The sequence below is a fragment of the Salmo trutta genome, chromosome 28 (genome assembly GCF_901001165.1).
Source record: "Salmo trutta chromosome 28, fSalTru1.1, whole genome shotgun sequence".
Lineage (NCBI taxonomy): Eukaryota > Metazoa > Chordata > Actinopteri > Salmoniformes > Salmonidae > Salmo > Salmo trutta.
Window position 1 is genome coordinate 6563618 of NC_042984.1, and position 20064 is coordinate 6583681.

General features: G+C 45.1%; 1 protein-coding gene across 2 annotated transcripts in view; it reads left to right on the forward strand.

The window, feature by feature from the left end:
* Nucleotides 1–3107: 3107 nt before the first annotated feature.
* The window catches only part of LOC115165332 (S-adenosylhomocysteine hydrolase-like protein 1), a 45619-nt gene continuing 28662 nt past the window's right edge, over nt 3108–20064 (forward strand). For both annotated transcript variants that reach the window (XM_029718405.1, XM_029718406.1), the window contains exon 1: nt 3108–3590. In XM_029718405.1, coding sequence (XP_029574265.1) covers nt 3396–3590 — 195 coding nt within the window. In that variant the 5' untranslated portion in view covers nt 3108–3395. The remainder of the gene's footprint in view (nt 3591–20064) is intronic.

A 20064-nucleotide genomic window follows, 5' to 3' on the forward strand; every position in this document is an offset into this window, starting at 1 on the left:
GTCCTTTTTCTAGTTCTGTATGTTTTTATTGATCATATTTTGTTGTGTGTGTGTGTGTGTGTGTGTGTGTGTGTGTGTGTGTGTGTGTGTGTGTGTGTGTGTGTGTGTGTGTGTGTTGATATTCTCCTGTTTTAGGTTCTAGAGTGAGGATGAATTTATGAATGTATCTTAACACTTTTAGTAGTAGATAAAACAGTCACAGAGAACTATACTTGTGAACATTGACCGGTGGCCACCAATGACGAGGTACAGAAGCTTCTGCTGGGTTTGAGTTACAGGAGGGGAGGCAGAGCTTCAGCTGGGTCTGAGTTACAGGAGGGGAGGCAGAGGGCTTCAGCTGGGTCTGAGTTACAGGAGGGGAGGCAGAGCGCTTCAGCTGGGTCTGAGTTACAGGAGGGGAGGCAGAGCTTCAGCTGGGTCTGAGTTACAGGAGGGGAGGCAGAGAGCTTCAGCTGGGTCTGAATTACAGGAGGGGAGGCAGAGCTTCAGCTGGGTCTGAGTTACAGGAGGGGAGGCAGAGCTTCAGCTGGGTCTGAGTTACAGGAGGGGAGGCAGAGCTTCAGCTGGGTCTGAGGTGCTCTGCAGTCTGCAGAGTGAGAAAGTCAAGCTCTGCTGTCTGGAGGATAAACAGCCTGTTTGGTGTGTTAGACTTCAAAGAAACATAACAAGCATGAAGGCATCCCAATAGATTAATATTTTGTAGAAATATGCTTAGACATACAGTACCAATCAAAAGTTTGGACACACCTACTCAGTCCAGGGTTCTTCTTTATTTTTACTATTTTCTACATTGTAGAATAATAGTGAAGACATCAAAGCTATGACATAACACATATGGAATCATGGAGTAACCAAAAAAGTGTTAAACAAATCAAAATATATTTGGGATTTTAGAATTTAGAATTTTAGATTCTTCAAAGTAGCCACCCTTTGCCTTGACAGCTTTGCACACTCTTGGAAATATCTCAACCAGCTTCATGAGGTAGTCACCCGGAATGCATTTCAATTAACAGGTCTGCCTTGTTAAAAGTTAATTTGTGGCATTTCTTTCCTTAATGCGTTTGAGACAATCAGTTGTGTTGTGACAAGGTATGGGTGGTATACAGACGATAGCCTTATTTGGTAAAAGACCAAGACCATATTATGGCAAGAACAGCTTAAATAAGCAAAGAGAAATTACAGTCCATCATTACTGTAAGTCATGAAGGTCAGTCAATGTGGAAACATTTCAAGATCTTTGAAAGTTTCTTCAAGTGCAGTCACAAAAACCATCAAGTGCTATGATGAAACTGGCGCTCATGAGGACCGCCACAGGGTTACCTCTGCTGCAGAGGATAAATTCATTAATTAACTGCACCTCAGATTGCAGCAGAAATAAATGCTTCACGGAGTTCAAGTAACAGACACATCTCAACATCAACTGTTCAGAGGAGACTGCGTGAATCAGGCCTTCATGGTCGAATTTCTGCAAAGAAACCACTAATAATAGTTCTGATGTCTTCACAATTATTCTACAATGTAGAAAATAGTAAAATAAAGACAAATCCTGGAATGAGTAGGTGTGTCCATACTTTTGACTGGTACTGTCTATTATTGAGATAATGTGCCTCTATTCTTTCTGTTGAGCTTCTGTGACTGGACTGTCTGAGGACCTGACCAGTGTTGAGAGACAGCAGCTTCCTGACAACACACAGAGCGGTTTGATTACCTTGAGTGTGTACTGGGCTCTTAGGGATTTAACTCAGGGGACACAGATGAGAAGTGGAGGTGTGGTCACATGGTCTGTCAAGAGGAAGGGAAACAGTGACTTTTTGGGGGTGGATCCTGGTGTATTTTGTTTAGTGTTATATAACAATACACTTTTCAAACATGTACCACTAGACCCACAGTAAGTCCCCTCCGGAATATCAGCTGGACTAAGGAACACTCATTATTCTCTGACCCAGTCAGTAACACACAACTACATAGAAGAGTTTTACCCACACCTTTGCAATTGTTGTAAACGTTTGTCCTTTTAAGATATTACATCCTTTTTTAGTAGACACTCTTATCCAGAGCAATTTACAGTAGTGAGTGCATACATTTTCATACGTTTTCCATATTAGTCCCCTGTGGGAATCGAACCCACAACCCTAGCATTGCAAGCGCCATGCTCTACCAACTGAGCCACATCATCTCAATGTGCTAAATTACTGTATTGTACATTATTTTATCTCCACGGTGATAGAAAGTCTACAGGTACAAACCTAGATGACCAGCCTGTGTACAATACATTAAGTGGTCTGTAAATAAATAATGCACAAAAAAGTGGTTGTTTTCTATGCTATTTGATCAAAGAAAAATCTTTAATTTAATGTGGATGTTTTGTGTCTTTGCCTCTAACTTTACACCTTTTGATGTAAATGTTTTGAGTACAGGGTTTTGTTCTTTCTGGATTCCATTAGAATGACATCACAGAGTAAAGGACAGGGCAACAACTTTTACAATTACAACTGTTGAATCCTGCAAGATACTGTTCTCAATTATACAACTACTGTTTTGCAGCACCCTTACTGCCCCGTGGCTATGAGCACATTATGCTATAAACGAGTCAGTGTACGATTGTGATGGTGTAAAAGAGGACCCTTCACCATCTTTATCTCATCAATCATCAAAAACTTGTTTTAATTTAAGTTTTTTTTTTCTTCATCTTTTGATGCAGTCCTTCTTGGATGATTGATAAAACAAATTGTGGTTAACTAATCTCGGTTTCCAATAAGTACAATTATTGCTAAAATTTGTAATTTACACTGAATTTGTCCACAGGAGATTAACGTTAGTGGATTACAAATTATTTGACTTTGAACTCATTCGTGTAACATCTGTTCATTAAATTATATTAACATAGTGTAGCTATTGATACACTTCATTGATCATCAATACACAAAAATCAAAAGTTGAACAAAATTGACTGTGGGCAAGCACTGGTGATGATGCTATCAACAAAAAATTAGATGGGTCCAGTCCAGCTCTCATTGGGCACACGAACGGTCCATTCTCACTATCTCGGCTGGCCATTGGCCGAGAGCCTTCCACATCCCGCCCACTCATTCAGGTGACTGATCTAACGTCGGATGCTGAGCTTGTGACTGAGACAACCGACTGTAACTGGTAGACCGGCGGATGACCGACAACAACAGTTGACTACACTGCTTACACGCCAGCTAATAATATTCACTATAGTAACGTTACATGGTCCATGTCTTGATTTTGGGTTCAACAGACTGTGTCGGGTTCGGAAATACCGGTCAACGAAAAGCGAGCAGTGCGTGACAACAAGAGAGAAAGACTAGCTTTTCCAAGTCGGACATCGTCACAAATCTCAACCAAGAGGTCGTAATCACTTGAATGCGAAGATGACAGACGCGGTCGTGGACGGTAAATTGGAGGTGGTGAAACAACAGGCAACAAAATATGTAAAAGAGACCGAGAACGTCGCGGAAAAATATTCAGCGATGACCGTTAGCAAGAACAGCGACATGAACATGAATGTCGGTGAATTGCAGTCCGCCGCATTCACTGCGGTGCCCACTCTCAAATCTGTCAAGAAGGTAAGACTGACAAAAGCGTGAGCACTGAGCACCGTCATCAACATTCAGTACAGTAAAATCCCGCATAGATGCAGTTATGGATGGGTGGGTGCAGGACCATAGTGCTGTACCATAGTGACTAATGTTTCTTATTAAAGAAAAAAAACATCCTATTGCGTCTCTGACCTTTTTAAAATATCAAATAAAAATGTACTTTATAAATTTTTCACCTTATGTTACCCAATGATAAATATTTTATTTATTTACTGGGAAATTCCCTGAATTTATAGCAGGACCATTATTCTTATAATGTACAATATTCTGAAAGTATTCAGACCCCTTCCCCTTTTCCATGTTTTGTTATGTTACAGCCTTATTCTAAAATGGATTAAATAAAAAAAATCCTCATCAATCTACACACAATACCCCATAATGACAACAAGGCTTTTAGAAATGTTTGCAAATTTATAAAAAAGCAAATACAGAAATACCTTATTTACGTAAGTATATAGACCCTTTGCTATGTGGCTCAGTTGGTAGAGCATGGTGTTTGCAACGCCAGGGTTGTGGGTTCGATTCCCACGGGGGACCAGTACAAAAAAAATGCATGAAATGAAATGTATGCATTCACTACTGTAAGTCGCTCTGGATAAGAGCGTCTGCTAAATGACTAAAATGTAAATGTTTATGAGACTTGAAATTGAGCTCAGGTGCATCCTGTTTCCATTGATCATCCTTGAGATGTTTCTACAACTTGATTGGAGTCCACCTGTGGTAAATTCAATTGATTCAACATGATTTGGAAAGGCACACACCTGTCTATATAAGGTCCCACAGTTGACAGTGCATGACAGAGCAAAACCCAAGCCATGAGGTCGAAGGAATTTTCCGTAGAGCGAGGCACAGATCTGGGGAAGGGTACCAAAAAATTCTGCAGCATTGAAGGTCCTCAAGAACACAGTGGCCTCCATCATTCTTAAATGGAAGAAGTTTGGAACTACCAAGACTATTCTTAGGGCTGGCTGCCCGGTCAAACGGAGAAATTGGGGGAGAAGGGTCTTGGTCAAGGTGATGACCAAGAACCCGATGGTCAATCGGACAGAGCTCCAGAGTTCCTCTGTGGAGATGGGAGAACCTTCCAGAAGGACAACCATCTCTGCAGCACTCCAACAATCAGGCCTTCATGGTAGTGGCCAGACGGAAGCCATTATTCAGTGAAAGGCACATGGCAGCCCGCTTGGAGTTTGCCAAAAGGCACCTAAAGGACTCTCAGACACAGCAAAACACTGTACACAATGAATGTTATGAAACAATGAATAGCCATGAAATGGCTGCGTCTGAGTCACAATCCCCATATTCCTTGGAACGTGGCATCCCAAGCGGCCTCCTCAATAAACAGGGGCAAAATCTCACGGGTGTCTCGTGTGCCATGGGGAAAAAATGATCTATTTGCTACTGCTCTACAAAAAAAAAATGATTCCAGCCTTCAAATAATGCAAATATGTCCCCTTTTGTGTTTTACACTTCCAGCAGAGGAATTACATTTCTGAGTGCATGATATTCAGTTTCACTTGCATATAGTATGTTCTATGGATGGCCTTAAACTGCAGTAATTGATGTCTGAGATGATATGAATATGACTGGGCATTCAAACATACAGTATCTGTATCCATTCATCATCATTAATATTGTGTTGTGTACTGACTGTGCACCATCACAGTGAAGCCTGTAGAGCTGTTTATACTATGTCAGTGTGAAAAGTAGGGAATTGGCTAGGGAAACTGAAAGATCAATAACGTTACAATGCTATACTGACTCGAATAAAAACTCACACTGCGCTGTCAAAAAAACATCTGAATATTGGTCTTTTCGATCGTTTGACCGCTGGTTTCATCGTTTGATTGAAGTCTACTGTAGTGTGATTGAGGCACAAATAATACCTAAAGTAAGTGAGCTAGCTAGCTAGCTAACGTTAGCCAACTTTTGGCAAGCTCTAATGATACATCTACTGGCGAAAACTAGCCAAGTTAATTTACTTCTGTTGAAACGGAACAAAAAGGCTACAAAACTGACAGATAGCTAGAGCTGAACTGGCTGTGGTAGCTACTAGCTAGCTAGCTAGTTAATTTTCTTCAGTCAGAACTTCAGTCGAGAGAGGATGAAACATTAGCTAATGTGGGAATAAATACTTTTTTTCAGTTAAGTCAAACAGCTGTTACCTTGCCAGCTACATCAGTCAAATAAAGAGTAGCCAGTTTCTGCTCTGCTTGCTTTTACAACTCTGAGAAAAAGTGCAACACACAGACAGCAGCACAGTGCTGGTCAGAAGCTGCACAGCCTGTCTGCATGCTCTGTGGTGTCCACGTGGTCCTAAATCCAGCCGGCTGAAGCCACCAAACAGCCTACTCAACCGCTCTGAGGCATCTCCGGTGGGGAGGTCGTGTGGCCAGGGAAAGTTGCACCCCTGCTCCCAATTGTAGCCAGTTTGTTGTGGCCAGTTATGTTTTAAATGCAGCTAAATTGGGACATGATTTCAGATTAACAGGGTATGGCCAAGTGGGGTCAGTTCAGATAAACCTAGGATATGGCAAAGTGGGGTCAGTTCAGATTAACATAGGGTATGGCCAAGTGGGGTCAGTTCAGATAAACATAGGGTATGGGGGGTCAGTTCAGATTAACATAGGGTATGGCAAAGTGGGGTCAGTTCAGATAAACATAGGGTATGGGGGGTCAGTTCAGATTAACATAGGGTATGGCAAAGTGGGGTCAGTTCAGATTAACATAGGGTATGGGGGGTCAGTTCAGATTAACATAGGGTATGGCAAAGCGGGGTCAGTTCAGATTAACATAGGGTATGGCAAAGTGGGGTCAGTTCAGATTAACATAGGGTATGGGGGGTCAGTTCAGATTAACATAGGGTATGGGGGGTCAGTTCAGATTAACATAGGGTATGGCAAAGTGGGGTCAGTTCAGATAGACGTGGGGTCAGTTCAGATAGACGTGGGGTCAGTTCAGATTAACATAGGGTTTGGCAAAGTGACAGTGTTGAAGCTCATTTACTGCATTTCTACACAATTTAAAAACTATAATGCTATTCGTAGAACAGCAAAAACAAACAAAATTGACTCCAGCCATGATCACCTTGGCTGCTGTATTTTCATTCACCTCAGTTGATAAGGGACATAAATTACATTCTACGACAACATGTTTTACAGCAATTAGCTGCTACACACTAGCTCTGCACTGGGATTAAAAACTCTAGTTTAGTTTCATGTCAAGTCAAACAGCAGTTACCTAGCCATTTTACAGCCATCTTTAACCTCTGCACTGTTTTGAAGGGAAAGTCATGCTGTTCACTGCAGCCAGGCAAACAGCCTTCCTGCCCGCTCCAAGGCGTCTGCATCGTCCTAAAGCCGGTCCTAAAGCCAGCCCTAATATGCTAAACTGCTATTGTCTTTTAATCAGGATTGGAATGGTTTAATACTCTGCTATACATTGCCATACCCAATTGACACCCCTGTGATGCATGTAGACAAATAGCAAAGGGCCAGAGGTATGCTGTATTTAGATTTTAGTTCCAGACTTGTGACACGGTGCCTTGCAGTCAGAGACTGAAGAAAGGCTTTAGGGATGTACATACACAATGAACTATTCCTGGCCACAATCAGTGTCTGAAATGACACATTAGTGTGTTCTTTATTATATTCTGGTTGATAACAGATTGCTGTTGTTAAAACATGTTGTTGTTAAAACATATTGAGGAACATTCAGAGAGTTTATATAGTTTATTTATAAAAAATAATGTATAACTTGTTTTATTATCAGGAATGTGTTTCCTGTATGTTCCTAAATCTGTCCCATTCCCTGCCTTGACCAATTTAGGAAAAAAACATTTTCAAACAACCGCTGGAGACTAAGTAGTTGACTCCCCAGAGTGTTTCAGTAAAGACAGAGCCAGTATAGTGAAGGGATGACAGTAGGCTGCTACAGGAGAAAACACTCGCTTCAATGTCATGGAGGGATGTGCGTTGCAACGATGGACTGAGCTGCACTGAGCTTATTTAACTCTCGATTGTGATCGGGTCCCAAATGACATTTCCCCAAGAGCACTATGGGCCATGGCCGAAAACGAGCCATTTACGATGCTTACTGTGATAGACTATTAACATTTAACCTTTATTTAACCTTTATTTAACCTTTTTATTTAACATTTTATTTAACCTTTAACATTTTATTTAACCTTTATTTAACATGTTATTTAACTAGGCAAGTCAGTTAAGAACAAATTCTTATTTTACAATGACGGGCCTACACTGGCCAAACACGGACGATGCTGGGCCAATTGTGCGTCGCCCTATTGGGACTCCCAATCACGGCCGTTTGTGATACAGCCTGGAATCAAACCATGGTCTGTAGTGACGCCTCTCTCACGTCGATGCAGTGCCTTTAGATCTCTGCGCTACTCGGGAGCCTGCGCACGTAAGATTTCGACCTAGTTCTGGGTTTGGATGAATTAATAACAGAACATATCACTGCTGAGTGTCTAACCCCTTGATGAGCCATGACAATATGTGGACTGAGTACCATCTAATTGCCAATTGCACTGACTGAGGTGCACTGTACTACACTGTCTGGATTTGAATTATATGCTTAGTATCCCCAGAATGTATACAGCCCAAGTCTTTGGTTTATACTGTAGCATGACATCCAGGGATATGTCCCAAATGGCACACTATTCCCTTTTTTATAGTGCACTACTTTTGACCAGGGCTCCCATATGGGGCTACTAGGCTGCCATTTGGGACACATCACAGAGCTTATACAACCCAGAGCTTATTGCTGCAGAGACCCTCTTAGACCTGGCAATATGTGGACTGAGTTTCCCAGAGCCTCAGTCTACAGGGAGTCTGGGCCGTATACACAAAGCCTCTCAGAGTAGGAGTGCTGATCTAGATCATAAATAAGATTATATGACCAGTGGGGATCTGATCCTAGATCAGCACTCCTGCTCTGACGTTCTTTGTGATTACGGAGTCGTGGTGTTTTAAACACACTGGATATTGGAGGAATGTGGTCTTGAGTCTTATGAAAATAAATCTCTGTGTTATGAATTCATGTGAGAGGCTGAGAGCCAGGGTTCCCTGCTGTGGTCAAACCGTGACACCTGTAGAGTGTTAAAGTCTTGAGTAAGAAGATGGATTTACAGGGTCAAAACAGTGAATAAGACTATCTAAAACACTGAAGTTGAACATGGATTATGGCAATTATTAAAAAATCATTATTATGCTGTAGTGCGGAGCAGTATTTGGGGAAGATAAATAAGTGTTATGGTTTTCTAAAACAAAAGACATGTCCAATAGAATATTTATTTGTTTATCCAACCGTGGTCTTTCTCTCTCCATACCAACCGTGGTGTCTCTCTCTCCATACCTACCGTGGTGTCTCTCTCTCTCCATACCAACCGTGGTGTCTCTCTCTCTCCATACCAACCGTGGTGTCTCTCTCTCCATACCAACCGTGGTGTCTCTCTCTCTCCATACCAACCGTGGTGTCTCTCTCTCTCTCTCCATACCAACCGTGGTGTCTCTCTCTCTCTCCATACCAACCGTGGTGTCTCTCTCTCTCTCTCCATACCAACTGTGGTGTCTCTCTCTCCATACCAACCGTGGTGTCTCTCTCTCTCTCCATACCAACCGTGGTGTCTCTCTCTCTCTCCATACCAACCGTGGTGTCTCTCTCTCTCCATACCAACCGTGGTGTCTCTCTCTCTCCATACCAACCGTGGTGTCTCTCTCTCTCCATACCAACCGTGGTGTCTCTCTCTCTCTCTCCATACCAACCGTGGTGTCTCTCTCTCTCTCTCCATACCAACTGTGGTGTCTCTCTCTCCATACCAACCGTGGTGTCTCTCTCTCTCTCCGTACCAACCGTGGTGTCTCTCTCTCTCTCCATACAAACCGTGGTGTCTTTCTCTCTCTCCATACCAACCGTGGTGTCTCTCTCTCTCCATACCAACCGTGGTGTCTCTCTCTCTCTCTCCATACCAACCGTAGTGTCTCTCTCTCTCTCCATACCAACCGTGGTGTCTCTCTCTCTCTCTCCTACAAACGTGGTGCTTTCTCTTCTCTCCATACCAACCGTGGTGTCTCTCTCTCTCCATACCAACCGTGGTGTCTCTCTCTCTCTCCATACCAACCGTGGTGTCTCTCTCTCTCTCTCTCTCTCTCTCTCTCTCATACCAACCGTGGTGTCTCTCTCTCCATACCAACCGTGGTGTCTCTCTCTCTCTCTCCATACCAACCGTAGTGTCTCTCTCTCTCTCCATACCAACCGTGGTGTCTCTCTCTCTCTCTCCATACCAACCGTAGTGTCTCTCTCTCTCTCCATACCAACCGTAGTGTCTCTCTCTCTCCATACCAACCGTGGTGTGTCTCTCTCTCTCTCCATACCAACCGTGGTGTCTCTCTCTCTCCATACCAACTGTGGTCTCTCTCTCTCTCTCCATACCAACCGTGGTGTCTCTCTCTCTCTCCATACCAACTGTGGTGTCTCTCTCTCTCTCTCTCTCTCTCTACCAACCGTAGTGTCTCTCTCTCTCTCTCTCTCCATACCAACTGTGGTGTCTCTCTCTCTCTCTCCATACCAACCGTAGTGTCTCTCTCTCTTTCTCCATACCAACTGTAGTGTCTCTCTCTCTCTCCATACCAACCGTGGTGTCTCTCTCTCTCCATACCAACTGTGGGTGTCTCTCTCTCTCTCCATACCAACCGTGGTGTCTCTCTCTCTCCATACCAACCGTGGTGTCTCTCTTTCTCCATACCAACCGTGGTGTCTCTCTTTCTCCATACCAACCGTGGTCTCTCTCTTTCTCCATACCAACTGTGGTCTCTTTCTCCATACCAACCGTGGTGGTCTCTCTTTCTCCATACCAACCGTGGTCTCTCTCTCTCCATACCAACCGTGGTCTCTCTCTCTCCATACCAACTGTGGTGTCTCTCTCTCTCTCCATACCAACCGTGGTGTCTCTCTCTCTCCATACCAACCGTGGTGTCTCTCTTTCTCCATACCAACCGTGGTGTCTCTCTCTCTCCATACCAACCGTGGTGTCTCTCTCTCTCCATACCAACCGTGGTGTCTCTCTTTCTCCATACCAACCGTGGTGTCTCTCTCTCTCCATACCAACCGTGGTGTCTCTCTTTCTCCATACCAACTGTGGTGTCTTTCTCCATACCAACCGTGGTGTCTCTCTTTCTCCATACCAACCGTGGTCTCTCTCTCTCCATACCAACCGTGGTCTCTCTCTCTCCATACCAACCGTGGTCTCTCTCTCTCCATACCAACCGTGGTGTCTCTCTTTCTCCATACCAACCGTGGTCTCTCTCTTTCTCCATACCAACCGTGGTCTCTTTCTCCATACCAACCGTGGTGTCTCTCTTTCTCCATACCAACCGTGGTCTCTCTCCATACCAACCGTGGTGTCTCTCTCTCTCTCCATACCAACCGTAGTGTCTCTCTCTCTCTCCATACCAACCGTGGTGTCTCTCTCTCTCCATACCAACCGTAGTGTCTCTCTCTCTCTCCATACCAACCGTAGTGTCTCTCTCTGTCTCCATACCAACCGTGGTGTCTCTCTCTCTCCATACCAGCCATGGTGTCTCTCTCCCCATACCAACCGTGGTCTCTCTCTCTCTCCATACCAGCCGTGGTGTCTTTCTCTCCATACCAACCGTGGTCTCTCTCTCTCTCCATACCAACCGTGGTCTCTCTCTCTCTCCATACCAACCGTAGTGTCTCTCTCTCTCTCCATACCAACCGTGGTGTCTCTCTTTCTCCATACCAACCGTGGTGTCTCTCTCTCTATACCAACCGTGGTCTCTCTCTCTCCATACCAACCGTGGTCTCTCTCTCTCCATACCAACCGTGGTCTCTCTCTCTCTCTCCATACCAACCGTGGTGTCTCTCTACACTGTCACTACACTGTGACTATACTGTTACTAGCCACAACATGGAATTGAGCTTCACCCACCGAATCTCCAGTGTGTGTGTGTGTGTCTGTGTGTCCGTCCATGTGTCCATGTCTGTGTGTGCGTGCGTGTGTGTGTGTGTGTGTGTGTGTGTGTGTGTGTGGACACAATAGCACTCCCTCCTCTTTATTAATCTACCCACTATAGTTACACAACACACCTCCTGGGAGGTGACTGAGAATGGATTCATTATTATATTACATCTATTCATGCTTTTATCTTTTGTTGTTACTTTTCATGAAAGACTACCTCTTAGGAAATGTTTTCCTACATTAGATTTCTGTAACACTATGAGTCCAACGTTCAAATCTACTTTATTTTGTGATAGAATCGTATGGTACATTGAACTTTGGTTTATGTCGAGGTCAAGTTCAGTACATTTTAATATACAGTTAATACATTTGTATTAATTAAAAGTTACATGTAATTAACATGTGTTTAAAGAACATATAGAATGGAATACCATATAGCCATAGAAAGAGATGTTATGTTAATGTACAGTCAGGGTAGCCTAGTGGTTAGAGCGTTAGACTTGTAACCGAAAGGTTGCAAGTTCGAATCCCCGAGCTGACAAGGTACAAATCTGTCGTTCTGCCCCTGAACAAGGCAGTTAACCCACTGTTCCTAGGTTGTCATTGTAAATAAGAATTTGTTCTTAACTGACTTTCCTAGTTAAATAGAATTGCTTGGCTTGGGGGTAGAAGCTGTTAAGAAGCCTTTTGGACCTAGACTTGGCGCTCTGGTACCGCTTGCCGTGCGGTAGCATAGAGAACAGTCTATGACTTGGGTGGCTGGAGTCTTTGACAATTTTTGGGGCCTTCCTCTGCCACCGGCTGGTATAGAGGTCCTGGATGGCAGGAAGCTTAGCCCCAGTGATGTACTGGGCCGTCTGCTCTACCCTCTGTAGTGCCTGCGGTCGGATGCCGAACAGTTGCCATACCAGGCGGTGATGCAACCAGTCTGGATGCTCTTGATGGTGCAGCTGTAGAACTTTTTGAGGATCTGAGGACCCATGCCAAATCTTTTCAGTTTCCTGAGGGGGAATAGGCGTTGTCGTGCCCCCTTCACGACTGTCTTTATGTGTTAGGACCATGTTAGTTTTGTTGGTGATTTGGACACTGAGAAACTTGAAGCTTTATTGAGAGCAAGGTTCTGGTGCCTCGTACATCTAAAGGTTCTGGTGCCTCGTACATCTAAAGGTTTTGGTGCCTCGTACATCTAAAGGTTGTGGTGCCTCGTACATCTAAAGGTTCTGGTGCCTCGTACATCTAAAGGTTCTGGTGCCTCGTACATCTAAAGGTTCTGGTGCCTCGTACATCTAAAGGTTCTGGTGCCTCGTACATCTAAAGGTTCTGGTGCCTTGTACATCTAAAGGTTCTGGTGCCTCGTACATCTAAAGGTTCTGGTGCCTCGTACATCTAAAGGTTCTGGTGCCTCGTACAGCTAAAGGTTTTGGTGCCTCGTACATCTAAAGGTTTTGGTGCCTCGTACATCTAGAATCTAATTTCAACACTGATACCACACAGTAACTCTATTGATAAATGTTTATTCTGGAACCGATTCCTTTAAGTAACTTCTCTATGTCTGCCATTACCAGCAGTACTGAAGTTGTCATGCTTATTAGGGTTGGAAAATTATGGGAAATTTCAATAAATTCCCTGGTTTTCCAGAAATCCTGGTTGGAGGCTTCCGGATTTCCTGCTTATTCCTTCCTGATTCCGCTAATCCTCCAACCGGGATTTCGGGAAAACCATGTCATTTATTGACAGTTACCAGAATTTTCCAACCCTAGTCATGCTGCAGTGCTGTGCTGCTTACACAGTGCTGAATGTGTCATGCTGCAGTGCTGTGCTGCTTACACAGTGCTGAATGTGTCATGCTGCAGTGCTGTGCTGCTCACACAGTGTTTGACTATCAGCGTATGAGTCATTTGGCACTGAGAGAAAGTAGCAATAAGCTGATACATTTGGCACATCCATACTGACTGGTCCAGAACATTTGTCTTGCTCGTTTTGAAGTAATGTCCTGACATTTAGAATGTTTTCCTTCCAAATGGCACCCCTATTCCCTATACAGCCCTATGGGCCCAGGTCAAAACAAGTGCACCATAAAGGGAATTAGATGCCATTTGTGATGCAGGCAAATGTCTCCAAATGTAACGTTGCCTACCTGTCTCGGTTCCTGTTAACGTTGCCTACCTGTCTCGCTTCCTGTTGACGTTGCCTACCTGTCTCGCTTCCTGTTAACGTTGCCTACCTGTCTCGCTTCCTGTTAACGTTGCCTACCTGTCTCGCTTCCTGTTAACGTTGCCTACCTGTCTCGCTTCCTGTTAACGTTGCCTACCTGTCTCGCTTCCTGTTAACGTTGCCTACCTGTCTCGCTTCCTGTTAACGTTGCCTACCTGTCTCGCTTCCTGTTAACGTTGCCTACCTGTCTTGCTTCCTGTTAACGTTGCCTACCTGTCTCGCTTCCTGTTAACGTTGCCTACCTGTCTCGGGTCTATTGAGTTCTCAGGTCCTTGACATTTGGTCTTGTCTCCTCCATGTTTTAACGCTAAAAGAAAGACATTACATCTGAAAACACAATTCACCATCACTACTGTTATACTGTTCCTCTCACATGGATTCGTCTGGTTGGCAGCTTTGCCTATGTGCATCACGGCTGCATAGCCTAGTGTCTGTGTGTATCCTACCCATGGAAACAACCTTGACACTCAGTCAGAACAGCTATAAAGGTCACGGTGTGGTCTCGAAGGTCGTAGAGTTTGGAGAGTGGAGAGGGGGGTTTATCAGCCTGTCTGTTTTTCATAACACTAGTTGGGTCTAAGCCGTCATGCCTCTGTTGAACTCTGTGGAACGTAGACACAGGTGACGTTTGTGTGCGATGTGTTTTACGAGAGAGATAGAGAGAGAGCGAGAGATTTTAGTGTAATTCTGGTGGCCCTTCGTTGGCTGTGGAGGGATTATGGATTTACATTTCCTGTCCTGTTGTGTTCTGTTCTGTCTTGTCCTGCCGTTTCCTGTTCTGTAATTTCATAACCTATTTTGTCAGGTCATGTCCTGTTCTGTCCTGTTCTGTTCTGTCCTTTTTTTGTCAGGTCCTGTTCTGTCAGGTCTTGTTTGGTCCTGCCATGTCCTGTTTTGTCATAAAATGTTCTCCCATGCCCTGTTCTGGCCTGTTCTGTCATGTCCTGTTCTGTAATTTCATAACCTATTCTGTCAGGTCATGTCCTGTTCTGTCCTGTTCTGTTCTGTCCTTTTTTGTCATGTCCTGTTCTGTCAGGTCTTGTTTGTTCCTGCCATGTCCTGTTCTGTCATAAAATGTTCTCCCATGTCCTGTTCCGGCCTGTTCTATCATGTCCTGTTCTATTCTGTCAATACCTGTCCTGTCCTGTCCTGTCCTGTCCTGTCATGTCCTGTTTTGTCATGTCCTGTTTTGTCATGTCCTGTCATGTCCTGTCATGTCCTGTCATGTCCTGTCATGTCCTGTTTTGTCATGTCCTGTTTTGTCATGGCCTGTTTTGTCATGGCCTGTTCTGTCATGTCATGGCCTGTTCTGTCATGTCTGTACTTAGCCTGTTCTCTGCTGTTAAACCTTCCTCTGTACTTAGCCTGTTCTCTGCTGTTACACCTTCCTCTGTACTTAGCCTGTTCTCTGCTGTTACACCTTCCTCTGTACTTAGCCTGTTCTCTGCTGTTACACACCTTCCTCTGTACTTAGCCTGTTCTCTGCTGTTACACCTTCCTCTGTACTTAGCCTGTTCTCTGCTGTTAAACCTTCCTCTGTACTTAGCCTGTTCTCTGCTGTTACACCTTCCTCTGTACTTAGCCTGTTCTCTGCTGTTACACCTTCCTCTGTACTTAGCCTGTTCTCTGCTGTTACACCTTCCTCTGTACTTAGCCTGTTCTCTGCTGTTACACCTTCCTCTGTACTTAGCCTGTTCTCTGCTGTTACACCTTCCTCTGTACTTAGCCTGTTCTCTGCTGTTACACCTCCTCTGTACTTAGCCTGTTCTCTGCTGTTACACCTTCCTCTGTACTTAGCCTGTTCTCTGCTGTTACACCTTCCTCTGTACTTAGCCTGTTCTCTGCTGTTACACCTTCCTCTGTACTTAGCCTGTTCTCTGCTGTTACACCTTCCTCTGTACTTAGCCTGTTCTCTGCTGTTAAACCTTCCTCTGTACTTAGCCTGTTCTCTGCTGTTACACCTCCCTCTGTACTTAGCCTGTTCTCTGCTGTTACACCTCCCTCTGTACTTAGCCTGTTCTCTGCTGTTACACCTCCCTCTGTACTTAGCCTGTTCTCTGCTGTTACACCTTCCTCTGTACTTAGCCTGTTCTCTGCTGTTACACCTTCCTCTGTACTTAGCCTGTTCTCTGCTGTTACACCTTCCTCTGTACTTAGCCTGTTCTCTTGCTGTTACACCTCCCTCTGTACTTAGCCTGTTCTCTGCTGTTACACCTTCCTCTGTACTTAGCCTGTTCTCTGCTGTTACACCTTCCTCTGTACTTAGCCTGTTCTCTGCTGTTACACCTTCCTCTGTACTTAGCCTGTTCTCTGCTGTTACACCTTCCTCTGTACTTAGCCTGTTCTCTGCTGTTACACCTCCTCTGTACTTAGCCCTGTTCTCTGCTGTTACACCTTCCTCTGTACTTAGCCTGTTCTCTGCTGTTACACCTCCCTCTGTACTTAGCCTGTTCTCTGCTGTTACACCTTCCTCTGTACTTAGCCTGTTCTCTGCTGTTACACCTTCCTCTGTACTTAGCCTGTTCTCTTGCTGTTACACCTTCCCTCTGTACTTAGCCTGTTCTCTTGCTGTTACACCTCCCTCTGTACTTAGCCTGTTCTGCTGTACTCCCTCTGTACTTAGCCTGTTCTCTGCTGTTACACCTTCCTCTGTACTTAGCCTGTTCTCTGCTGTTTACACCCTCCTCTGTACTTAGCCTGTTCTCTGCTGTTACACCTTCCTCTGTACTTAGCCTGTTCTCTGCTGTTACACCTCCCTCTGTACTTAGCCTGTTCTCTGCTGTTACACCTCCCTCTGTACTTAGCCTGTTCTCTGCTGTTACACCTTCCTCTGTACTTAGCCTGTTCTCTGCTGTTACACCTTCCTCTGTACTTAGCCTGTTCTCTGCTGTTACACCTTCCTCTGTACTTAGCCTGTTCTCTGCTGTTACACCTCCCTCTGTACTTAGCCTGTTCTCTGCTGTTACACCTCCCTCTGTACTTAGCCTGTTCTCTGCTGTTACACCTTCCTCTGTACTTAGCCTGTTCTCTGCTGTTACACCTTCCTCTGTACTTAGCCTGTTCTCTGCTGTTACACCTCCCTCTGTACTTAGCCTGTTCTCTGCTGTTACACCTCCCTCTGTACTTAGCCTGTTCTCTGCTGTTACACCTTCCTCTGTACTTAGCCTGTTCTCTGCTGTTACACCTTCCTCTGTACTTAGCCTGTTCTCTGCTGTTACACCTTCCTCTGTACTTAGCCTGTTCTCTGCTGTTACACCTTCCTCTGTACTTAGCCTGTTCTGTGCTGTTACACCTTCCTCTGTACTTAGCCTGTTCTCTGCTGTTACACCTTCTTCCTCTGTACTTAGCCTGTTCTCTGCTGTTACACCTTCCTCTGTACTTAGCCTGTTCTCTGCTGTTACACCTTCCTCTGTACTTAGCCTGTTCTCTGCTGTTACACCTTCCTCTGTACTTAGCCTGTTCTCTGCTGTTACACCTTCCTCTGTACTTAGCCTGTTCTCTGCTGTTACACCTTCCTCTGTACTTAGCCTGTTCTCTGCTGTTACACCTTCCTCTGTACTTAGCCTGTTCTCTGCTGTTACACCTCCCTCTGTACTTCGCCCTGTTCTCTGCTGTTACACCTCCCTCTGTACTAGGCCTGTTCTCTGCTGTTACAACACACCTTCCTCTGTACTTAGCCTGTTCTTGCTGTTTACACCTTCCTCTGTACATTAGCATGTTCCTCTGCTGTTACACCTTCCTCTGTACTTAGCCTGTTCTCCTGCTGTTACACCTCCCTCTGTACTTGAGCCTGTTCTCTGCTGTTACACCTTCCGTCTGTACTTAGCCTGTTCTCTGCTGTTTACACCTTCCCTCTGTACTTAGCCTGTTCTCTGCTGTTACACCTTCCTCTGGTACTTGAGCCTGTTCGCTTGCATGTTACACCTCCCTCCTGATACTTAGCCTGTTCTCTGCTGTTAACCTCCCTGCTGTACTTATCCGGTTCTCTGCTGTTACACCTCCTCGTACTTAGGCCTGTTCTACTGCTGTTACACCTCACTCGGTACTTAGCCTGTTCTCTGCTGTTACACCTCCCTCTGTACTTAGCCTGTTCTCTGCTGTACACCTTCCTCTGTACTTAGCCCTGTTTCTCCTGCTGTTACACCTTCCTCTGTACTTAGCCTGTTCTCTGCTGTTACACCTTCCTCTGTACTTAGCCTGTTCTCTGCTGTTACACCTTCCTCTGTACTTAGCCTGTTCTCCTTGCTGTTACACCTCCCTCTGTAACTTAGCCTGTTCTCTGCTGTTACACCTTCCCTCTGTACTTAGCCTGTTCTCTGCTGTTACACCTTCCTCTGTACTTAGCCTGTTCTCTGCTGTTACACCTTCCTCTGTACTTAGCCGTTTCTCTGCTGTTACACCCTCCCTCTGTACTTAGCCTGTTCTCTGCTGGTTACACCTTCCTCTGTACTTAGCCTGTTCTCTGCTGTTACACCTTCCTCTGTACTTAGCCTGTTCTCTGCTGTTACACCTTCCTCTGTACTAGGTCCTGTAAGCCTGACTTAGCTGTCTAGCTGTTACACCTCCCTCTGTACTTAGCCTGTTCTCTGCTGTTACACCTCCCTCTGTACTTAGCCTGTTCTCTGCTTGTTACACCTCCCTCTGTACTTAGCCTGTTCTCTGCTGTTACACCTTCCTCTGTACTTAGCCTGTTCTCTGCTGTTACACCTTCCTCTGTATTAGCCTTTTCTCTTGCTTGTTACACCTTCCTCTGTACTTAGCCTGTTCTGTGCTGTTACAACCTTCCTCTGTACTTAGCCTGTTCTCTGCTGTTTACACCTCTTCCTCTGCTACTTAGCCTGTTCTCTGCTGTTACACCTTCCTCCTGTACGTAGCCTTGTTCTCTGCTGTACACCTTCCTCTGTACTTAGCCGTTCTCTGCAGGTACACCTTCCCTCTGTACTTAGCCTCGTTCTCTGCTGTACCCCTTCCTCTGTACTAGGCCTGTTGCTTCTGCTGTTACACCTTCCTCTGTACTTAGCCTGTTCTCTGCGGTTACACCTTCCTCTGTACTTAGCCTGTTCTCTGCTGTTAACCCTTCTCTGTACTTAGCCTGTTCTCTGTCTGTTACACCTTCCTCTGTACTTAGCCTGTCTCCTCTGTGTTACACCCTTCCTCTGTACTTAAGCCTGTTTCCCTGCTGTTACACCTTCCTCTGTACTTAGCCTGTTCTCTGCTGTTACACCTTCCTCTGTACTTAGCCTGTTCTCTGCTGTTACACCTTCCTCTGTACTTAGCCTGTTCTCTGCTGTTACACCTTCCTCTGTACTTAGCCTGTTCTCTGCTGCTACACCTTCCTCTGTACTTAGCCTTTTCTCTGCTGTTACACCTTCCTCTGTACTTAGCCTGTTCTCTGCTGTTACACCTTCCTCTGTACTTAGCCTGTTCTCTGCTGCTACACCTCCTATTGACATTCACTAGGGGATCACAGAGGCCAGGGGAGCCCAAGTCTGTGACCTGCTCAACCATCTAAGAGACAGAAGGAGTATTTTTAGTTATAGGACGACTATGTGGGTATTGGACTGCAGTGTAGGCTTATAGCCTGGTCCCAGATCAGTTTGTGCTGTATAACCGACTGCTATGGTCCCTGAGACAGAGGGGATATAGCTATAAGATGATGATGGCTATAGGAATGGATGGCTGCCTATTGAGGCTTAGGCTATAGCCTGGTCCCAGGTCTTGTATATTACAGCACAAACAGATCTGGGACCAGGTTAGGCAGGACCATATTGGCTATTAAGGACAAACAGATCTGGGACCATATTGGCTATAAGGGACACACAGATCTGGGACCATGTTGGCTATAAGGGACACACAGATCTGGGACCAGGTTAGGCAGGACCATATTGGCTATAAGGGACACACAGATCTGGGACCATATTGGCTATAAGGGACACACAGATCTGGGACCAGGTTAGGCAGGACCATATTGGCTATAAGGGACACACAGATCTGGGACCATGTTGGCTATAAGGGACACACAGATCTGGGACCATGTTGGCTATAAAGGGACACACAGATCTGGGACCATGTTGGCTATAAAGGACACACAGATCTGGGACCAGGTTAGGCAGGACCATATTGGCTATAAGGGACACACAGATCTGGGACCATGTTGGCTATAAGGGACACACAGATCTGGGACCATGTTGGCTATAAAGGGACACACAGATCTGGGACCATGTT